The sequence below is a fragment of the Hemitrygon akajei genome, chromosome 12 (genome assembly GCF_048418815.1).
Source record: "Hemitrygon akajei chromosome 12, sHemAka1.3, whole genome shotgun sequence".
In the NCBI taxonomy this organism is placed as follows: domain Eukaryota; kingdom Metazoa; phylum Chordata; class Chondrichthyes; order Myliobatiformes; family Dasyatidae; genus Hemitrygon; species Hemitrygon akajei.
The window spans coordinates 53,216,002-53,225,818 of NC_133135.1; the positions used below are offsets into that span (position 1 = coordinate 53,216,002).

Below are 9,817 nucleotides of genomic sequence, written 5' to 3' on the forward strand. Positions count from 1 at the left end.
CTCACCAAGGCCTTCTCATGGCCCCTTCTGGCTCTCCTAATTTCATTCTTAAGCTCCCTCCTGCTAGCTTTATAAATTTCCAGATCTCTATCATTACCTAATTTTTTGAACATTTTGTAAGCTTTTCTTTTCTTCTTGACTATATTTTCAACTCCATTTGTACACCATTGTTTCCCTGTCTCATTGGAACATACTTGTGCAGAACGCCACACAAATATCCCATGAACATTTGCAACATTTCTGCCGTATATTTCCCTGAGAACATCTATTCCCAATTTATGCTTCCAAGTTCCTGCCTGATAGCTTCATATTACCCCTTACTCCAATTAAACACTTTCCTAACTGTTCCTATCCCTCTCCAATGCTATGGTAAAGGAGAGAGAATTGTGATCACCATCTCCAAAATGCTCTCCCACTGAGAGACCTGACACCTGACCAGATTCATTTCCCAATATGAGATTAAGTACTGCCTCTCCTCTTGTAGGCTTATCTACATACTGTGTCAGGAAACCTTCCTGAACAGACCTAACCCCATCTAAACACCTCGCTCTAGGAAGATGCCAATCAATATTGGGGAAATTAAAATTCCCGATCACAAAATCCCTGTTATTTCCACACCATTCCATAATCTGTCTCCCTATCTGCTCCTTGATGTCCCTGTTACTATTGGATGGTCTATAAGAAACACCCAGTAGAGTTATTGACCCCTTCCTGTTTCTAACTTTCACCCACAGAGACTCAGTAGACAATCCCTCCGTGACTTCCTCCTTTTCTGCAGCCGTGACACTATCTCTGATCAACAGTGCCATGCCCCCATCTCTTTTGCCTCCCTCCCTGTCCTTTCTGAAACTTCTAAAGCCTAACACCCTAATTAGCCATTCCTGCCCCCGAGCCATCCAAGTCTCTGCAATGGCCACAACATCATAGCTCCAAGTACTGATCCACGCTCTAAGCTCATCCACTTTTGTTCATGATACTCCTTGCATTAAAATAGACACATCTCAAAACATCAGTCTGAGCACATCCTTTTACTATCACCTGCCTATCCTCCCTCTCGCACTGTCTACAAGCTTTCTCTATTTGTGAGCCAACCGCCCCTTCCTCCGTCTCTTCAGTTTGGTTCCCACCCCCAGCAATTCTGGTTTAAACTCTCCCCAATAGCCTTAGCAAACCTCCCAGCAAGGATATTGGTCCCTCTCGGATTCAAGTGCAACCTGTCCTTTTTGTACAGGTCACACCTGCCCCAAAAGAGGTCTCAATGATCCATCAATAATCCCTGCCCCTACTTCAATCCCTCAGCCACACATTTATCCTCCACCTCACTCTATTCCTATACTCACTGTCGCCTGGCACAGGCAATAATCCTGAGATTACTACCTTTGAGGTCCTGCTTCTCAGCTTCTTTCCTAACTCCTTGTAGTCTGTTTTCAGGATCTCTTCCCTTTTCCTCCCTTTTCGTGATATGTACCACGACCTCTGGCTGTTTCACTTCCCACTTCAGGATACCTTGGACATGATTAGAAACATCCTGGACCCTGGCACCTGGGAGCGAACTACCATACATATTTCTTTCCTGCATCCACAGAATCGCCTATCTGACCCCCTAACTATAGAGTCCCCTATCACTACTGCCATCCTCTTCCTTTCCCTACCCTTCCAAGCCACAGGGTCAGACTCTGTGCCAGAGGTGCGGCCTCTGTTGCTTCCCCAGGGTAGGCTGTTCTCCCCCCCCCAACAGTACTCAAACAGGAGTACTTATTGTCAAGGGGTACAGCCACAGGGGTAGTATCTGACTCCTGCCCTTCCCACTCCTGACTGTTACTCACTTATCTGTCTCCCGAGTCCCCCGTGTGACTTCTTGCCTACAGCTCCTCTCTGTCACCTCCTCACATTCCCTGACCAGACAAAGGTCATCGAGCTGCATCTCCATTTCCCTAACGCGGTCTCTAAGCAGCTGCAGCTCGATGCATCTGGTGCCAATGTGGCCATCCCACATCTGACACCCAGTACAGAACACCACTCTCACAGACATACTTCCTATTCCTTTTCTTCACAAGTAACTTACCTCGCCTCGACCCATTATCGCCAAAGCCACATTGAACCAAAGCCCTCCTACTCTGACTCCCTCTACTCCATTGCCTGCTCCTCCGGTGCCCACTCTATAAAGCTGTCTTCTTTTAAAATTCTTCCCACCGGTCTAACTTGCTGACATCCACGCGCCTGTGCAGTCATGCCTTGTTCAAACCGCTGAAGGAAAACCTCTCTCCTTTAAATTCTTCCCACTGGTCTAACTTGCTGACATCATAAATGATCCATTCCTCCCTCACTCAGAGCCACTGAGGCTGAAGCAGGAGCTATGCAGCTATCTGCCTGTGTGATTAGCTCCATAGCTAAATAGCTCCAGGGATTGTCCATTGGAAACAGCTCAGAGCTGTAATCAACAAATGCATCAGGAAATTGCTGTAAACTTTCATTATTAAAAGTGACAGTATTTGAATGGACTTATTCTGACAATATATCAAGTGAACAGAATAGAACAATTTTAATCATTGAATTTCGAATTGGTGAATAATACAGGAGGCATCATCAAGTAGGATTCAATACTTACCTGGAGAGCCTAACCAGAAGTTTTAATTCTTTTAGATATCTATCAGTTTATTTAAAACTCAGTGTGTATGAGTGCTGGAATCACCTTCTAGTATTGAAAAATTATAAAGATCAGGTAGGCAGACAAAAGCTGTACAAAAAAAAAGAGCATAAAATATTCACAGATCATTCAGCGGGGAAGGGGGAAAGGAAAGAATGTTGAAGAACTGTGACTTGTGGACAAGAGTACAGATACAGTATCGGCAAAACATCAGTGAGGTGACAATATCTCAGATAATAACGTGAGAACTCAAAGGAGAAAGCAGAACCATACAGAACACACCATGCATAGTTTATAGAAAAAAGCAAATATTTTTATATTATAAGGAGTATATTTATTGTTACTGTACAATAATATCACTTTGGATTATCACAAAATACCGCACTGTATATATTTAATTTTTAAACTGAAGTATGTTGGCACACAAGCAAACAGAGCAGCTATTTTATAATGAAGGGGAATGAGATGAATGGTCTGCTAATCTGTTTGATTTTGATGACATTGAAAGGAGAAAACAAGGCTCAATAGCAGGAGAATTCAGTGACCATCTCCAAAAATATATGACAGTTTATGCGCATGAGAAACGTGAAGAGAAGATTTTCTCGATGGGTCATCTATTTGCTAACAATGTATTTCCAGGCATCAATGATCCTCACTGCAAGGAAAATTTGCTTTACTTCAAGAATGATAGTTTTGAATATATCATGTTCCTTCTCTGCACTGGCACACTAATCTGCAGTGTAAATTTAGAGACTGTCTTAAGGCTGAAACTCACAAATTTGATCATTACAGATGAAAATGTTACTACATGACCTGAGCAGTTAGAAATAAATAATGTTAAAATAGCAACATTATAGGTAGCCACATAAATTATACTTTGAATCAACAACACAATACAATGGATCCACAAAATTGCAGGTATTGGTTATTACCGATATTGTCTAGAAAGATAGTTCTCAGATAACTTCATTGGCTAATTTTATACATACCTCATGTGCATGCCCGTATAACCAGTGTGAAGGAGGTCCCGGGAAGGGTTTCATTGCCTCCATCAACATCCATCTCTTACGAAAAAGATTCAATATCTTGATCAAAATGGATACTGCAAAGATACCAACTAATAACTGAAGTAATTGATATAGATCTATCGTATACGAGAACATTTTCTGTAATTGCTGTTACAGCCGTTATTTGGATGACAGTATTCAAAGAGATGACTAAGCATCTGAGTTCTATCTGGTCTGAGAACACTTCATGTTGAACCTGCCTTTTAACAGCTACACCTATATTATTAATCAAATTCTGATAATCAAATCAATGCAAATAGTCCAACTCTCAAACATATCTTGTGCCATACCGCATTTTTTCAGTTATCTGCAGCCTATATTTGATTTTTATCATTTATTTCTCTTCAGATCAGAATTATTGTGAAATTTGTTGTAGTTTTATTGGTCAGCATTGTGAAATACAGCCTTCATGACATACATTATCATGGCAACAATCCTACCAACAATCCTACTCATACTCAAATTGTAAAACTCAAATAAGAATTCCTAAGAAATTTTGCAATGACTCGCCACAGTGTTCCCTAGTAAATATGTATAAGTTGTCAAAATATTGTTTACATAGAAGGCAGTGTCTTGAAATTATACATTGGATATTATTCAGAATTTAATCTATAGGTGTTGCCCTGATTAATTCGAAAGAAATAATAACTGACTGTTTTAACCTCTGGCACTCCCAGGTCAAGTTGAACGCAGTTTAATCTTATTTCTAATTAAACGTAATAAAGTACCTAACCTTAAACCTGGAAATACTGCCTCATAACAACATTGTGATTTTTACTGTTTCCCACGCAGTTAAAAAACTGCAACCTCATAATGACAAAGAATTTGTTAGAGTGATTCAGCTAGAGACAAATAGTATATTAAGCTCAAAAAGCAGACTTCTTAAATTAATTCATATAAATGTTCTTTTAAATGGTGTTTTTTTAAGTAAAACTTTATTTTCTCAGTCTGGGTGTTGCTGCTGGCAAAATCAGCGTACTTTTCACTCAGCTCTAATAGATCGAAGTGACCAACTTGGTCATTTCAGAGGGAGTTACAGGTCAACTATATTGCCAGGGGTCTGAAGTTAGACACAGGTAGGTTCTGGTAAGAATGAAGGACATCAGTGAATTAGATTAGTTTTTAAAAACACTCCAGTAGTTTAACAGATTTATTGACAATAATGTTTTTTTCCACATTTATGTCATGAATTGAATCGTAGTTCTGTAACTGCCATGAACTCATGTCTCCAATCAGCATCCAGATTTCAGGCCTACCAGTCCCATTACTTAAATGGCATTCTACTCCACACACAACTTAACAAACTTTTCATCCAGTAGTTTCAGCTTTTCTCGAAACTTGTCAAAGTCTTGCATCAAAAGATTCCTTTAATAAGCACCTTTTCAACCACCTGTGCCATCTTCTTCCTATTCCAAAATTCTGTCTAATATTTCGACTCTCCCTGAAATCACATCTTCCTCTGTGCTCTATCCTACAACCACATGATTTCTCGGAGCTCACCTTGTCCTCTCTCAGGTTTCTGAAAGGTCCATGAACCATGAATATGAATTCATTGTTCACCTTTGCACTATTTATTTTTGTAACTATTAGTAATTTTATCTCTTTCACTGTGCTGCTGCCACAGAAAAGCAAATTTCATGAATACGTCAGTGATTCTGAGACCATGATATTCACTTCCTTCTTGCCTGACTATTGCCACAAAATTAAGAACCAACTAATTTCTGTTTCTCCACCATCTTTGCTGGTATTGTCAATGGTTCCTTTACTAAGGTTAATCATGCCCTGATCTTCAAATATCCTCTCTTCTATTTCCTGTTTAAAATATCCAGCCCCTAATTTCAGGTACCTGAACCTCCCTGCCCCAATGTCTTTGAACGTGCTTATTTTCTAAATGCCCATACTTCTTTCTTTCAACTTGTATTCAAACCCCTCTGATTAGGGTTTCCACTGCCAGAGGACTTAATTGGTTCTTACCAAGATCATAAATCACTTTAGATGTAACTGCACCTTTTCATGATATACACATTTCCTTAAGACATATAAACACAAAACCACTGGAGCAAGAGTAAACACCTGAGAGAGGTAATTCTTCCTCATCTCAGTTTTAAAAAGTCCTTATTCAGGCACCCTGTCCACTGTTTCTAGATACTCTGATTCAAACCTCCAGAAGAGATCACAGGTCTAATCAGCACCATCTTTCTGAATAGATTAATCTGTTTGTTGCAGAACTAATCCAGTGAATGTTCCCTGCATGGCCTCTCTTTTATTATCCAGTTGACTGTATTTTCCCCCATCTGAATTTCTGCCTTAACTCAGCGACTCTCTTGCAGTCCTCAACAATTTAAATTAGTCTTTCTCATTTTTCACTTTTATTCTGGCGGCCGGAGCAATGCGCATCGAGGAGGTTTCTTGCAAGTCAGCGACGCTTGTTTAAAAGGAGAGCTTCACGGGCAGTCAGTGTCATTTCAGGAGCCCAATCAGTGGCGGGAGCAGTGCAGAGAAAAGTAAATAAATGTACTGAAGGGCCAAGTGGAGTGGCCATTGTTGGAGTGGGCCAGTGGTGAGAGTGGGATTGTCAGGCTTTGGCTCAAAGCAGGCGTTGGCTTTGGGTAAGTTTCTGTTAAATTTCCCTTTCTTCTTACTGTGTCAGGGGTACTTTGTGTTATTTGAATGGCCACTGTGTGTTCTTCATGCCAGATGTTGGAGTGGGAGATGAGTTTCCTCATCTGTGTGAAGTGCATCCAGCTACAACTCCTTGAAGACCGTGTTAGGGATCTGGAGCAGCAGCTGGATGACCTTTGGCTTGTACAGGAAAGTGAGGAGATAATTAATCAAAGATACAGGGAAGTAGTCATCCCTAAGTTGCAGGAGGTGAGTAGCTGGGTGACTGTTAGGAGAAATGGAAAGGCATTAGGCAGTTAGCACAGAGAATCCCTATGACCATTCCCATTGATAATAAGTGTACTGATTTGGATACTGTTATGGGGGATGACTTCCTAAGGGAATGCCATGGAGAACATGTTACTGCACTGAGCATAGGACCATGGTGCAGAAAGGAAAGAGGGAGAAGAGAGGAGTGGTAGTGTTAGAGGACTCAATAGTCAGGGGAACAGATGGGCAATTCTGTTGACGTGAATGGGACACCCGAATGGAATGTTGCCTATCAGTTGCCAGGGTCAGGGACATCTTGGATCACGTCTACAGCATTTGGGATGCTCTCTTGGTACATATTGCCATTAATGACATAGGAAGGAAAAGCAAAGAGGTCCTGAAGAGAGAATTTAGAGAGCTAGGCAGAAACCTGAGAAGCAGGACCTCCTGGGTAGTAATTTCTAGATTGCTACCTGTGCCACATCCCAGTGAGGGTAGAAAAAGGATGATTTGGCAGACAAAAGTGTAGATGAGAAGCAGGTGCAAGGGGCAGGGCTTCAGGACCTTGGATTATTGGGATCTCTTCTGTGTGAGGTATGGCATGTACAAAAGGAACAGGTTGCAGCTGAATCCGAGGGGGACCAATATTCTTGTGGGCAGGTTTGTTAGAACTGTTGGGGAGGGTTTAAACTAATTTGGCAGTGTGATAGAAACTGGAGTGAAAGGACTCAAATTAGGAAAGATGTTAAAAAAGCAAAGATAGTGTGCAATCAGACTGTCGGAAAGGACAGGCAGACGTTCCTGACAAAATTGCAGCCAGCAGGGTGTGTATCAGTGCATGAGGGATGCAGAATCATAAAGGTTAGTAAATACAGTACTCAAAGTCTTACATCTCAATACACAGAGTATAAGAAATAAGGTGAATTATCTTGTTGCACTTTTACATATTTTGGGTAGGATGTAGTGGCCATCACTAAATCGTGGCTGAAGAATGGTTGTAGTTGGGAGCTGAATGTCCAAGGTTACACATAGTATCGAAGGAATAGGAAGGTAGACAGAGAGTGTAGCGTAGCTCTACTGGTAAAGAACGGCACAAAATCATTATAAAGATGTGACATAGGATCGGAAGATGTTGAATCCTTGTGGTTTGAGTTAAGAAACTGCAAGTGTAAAAGGACCCTGATGGCAGTTGCAAACAGGGCTTCTAACAGTAGCTGGGATGTGGTCCAAAGATTACAATGTGAAATAGAAGAGGTGTGTGAAAAGGACAATGTTATGATAGTCATGGGAGATTTTTAACATGCAAGCAGTCTGGGAAAATCAGGTTGGAAATGTTGCTCAAAAATGTATTTGTTGAATGCCTATGAGATGGCTTTTTAGAGCAGTTTGTCATTGAGCCTACGAGGGGATCAGCTATACTAGATTGGGTGTTATGTAATGAACCGGAGGCAATTAGGGATAGGGAGAAAGGAATGTCTGATGTAGCAGTATTTCAGTGGAGTGAGGGAAATTACAGTGGTATGAGAGAGGAGTTGGCCAAAGTAAATTGGAAGGAGCTGCTGGCAGGGTTGACAGCAGAGCAGCAATGGTGTGAGTTTCTGGGAAAAATGAGGAAGGTGCAAGATAGATGTATTCTAAACACAAAATAGCAAGATAGTACAACTGTGGCTGACAAGGGAAGTCAAAGCTAATGTAAAAGCAAAAAAGAGGGCATACAACAAAGCAAAAATTACCAGGAAGATAGAGGATTAGGAAGCTTTTAAAACCCTATAGAAAGCAACTAAAAGAATCATTAGGAGGGAAAAGATGAAATAAGAAATCAAGCTAACAAGCAATGTCAAGGTAGATAGAAAAAGCTTTTTCAAGCATGTAAAAATAAAAGAGAGATGTGAGTGGATGTAGGACCATTAGAAAATAAGGCTGGAGAAATAATCTCAGGGGACAAGGAGATGGCAAATGAACTAAATGAATATTTTGCATCAGTTTTCACTGTGGAAGACACTGGTAGTGTGTCAGGTGTTGAAGGGTGTGAAAGAAGAGAAGTGAGTGCAATTAGTATTATAAGGGAGAAAGTGCTCAAAAGGTGTAAGACTTAAGGGTACATAAGTCACCCAGACAAGCTGAACTGCACACCAGGGTTCTGAAAGAGGTAGCGGTAGAGATTGTGGTGGCATTAGTAATGATCTTTCAAAAATCATTGGACTCTGGCATGGTTCTGGAGGACTGGAAAATTGAAAATGTCACTCCACTTCTTTAAGAAAGGAGGAAGGCAGCAGAAAGAAAATTATAGACCAGTTAGCCTGACCTCAGTGGTTGGAAAGTTGTTGGAGTCAATTGATAAGAATGAGTTATGGAGTACTTGGTGACACAGGACAAGGTAGGACAAAGTCAGCATGGTTTCCTTAAGGGAAAAGCTTACCTGGCAAACCTGTTGGAATTCTTTGAAGAGAATTTAAGTAGGATAGATAAAGGAGATGCAATGGATGTTGTATATTTGGATTTTCAGAAGGCCTTTGACAAGGCGCCACACATGAGGCTGCTTACCAAGCTAAGAGCCCATGGTATTACAGGAAAGTTACTGGCGTGGTTAGATCATTGGCTGATTGGTAGGAGGTAGCAAGTGTGAATAAGGATTCTTTTCTGGTTGGCTGCCAGCGAGTAGTGGTATTCCACAGCAATTGGTGTTGGGGCCACTTCTTTTTATGCTGCATATTAATGATTTAGATGATGGGATAGATGGCTGTGTTGCCAAGTTTGCAGATGATCCAAAGATTGGTGGAGGGGCAGGTAGTGTTGAGGAAGCAGGAGGGTTGCAGAAGGACTTGGACAGATTGGGGGAACGTACAAGAAAGTGGCAAATAAAATACAATGTCGGAAAATGCATGGTTATGCACTTTGGTAGAAGAAATAACTGTGCAGTCTATTTTCTAAACAGCAAGAAAATCCAAAAATCTGAGATGCAAAGGGACTTGGGAGTCCTTGTGCAGAACACTCAGAAGGTTAACTTGCAGGTTGAGTCGGTGGTGAGGTAGGCAAATGCAATGTTAACATTCATTTGAAGAGGTCTAGAATACAAGAGCAGGGATGTGATGCTGAGGCTTTATAAGGCACAGGTGAGGCCTCACTTTGAATATTGTGAATAGTTTTAGGATCCTTATCTATGAAAAGATGTGCTGGCATTGGAGAGGGTTCAGAGGTGGTTAAAAAGGACTATTCCGGGAATGAAAGGTTA

The 9,817-nt window shown here is 41.1% G+C and overlaps 1 protein-coding gene across 1 annotated transcript in view; it reads right to left on the reverse strand.

The window, feature by feature from the left end:
- The window catches only part of LOC140737018 (cytochrome P450 4B1-like), a 42,797-nt gene extending 38,919 nt beyond the window's left edge, over window positions 1-3,878 (reverse strand). The window contains exon 1 of the mRNA XM_073063107.1: window positions 3,637-3,878. Coding sequence (XP_072919208.1) covers window positions 3,637-3,810 — 174 coding nt within the window. The 5' untranslated portion in view covers window positions 3,811-3,878. The remainder of the gene's footprint in view (window positions 1-3,636) is intronic.
- Between the last annotated feature and the right edge of the window lie 5,939 nt (window positions 3,879-9,817).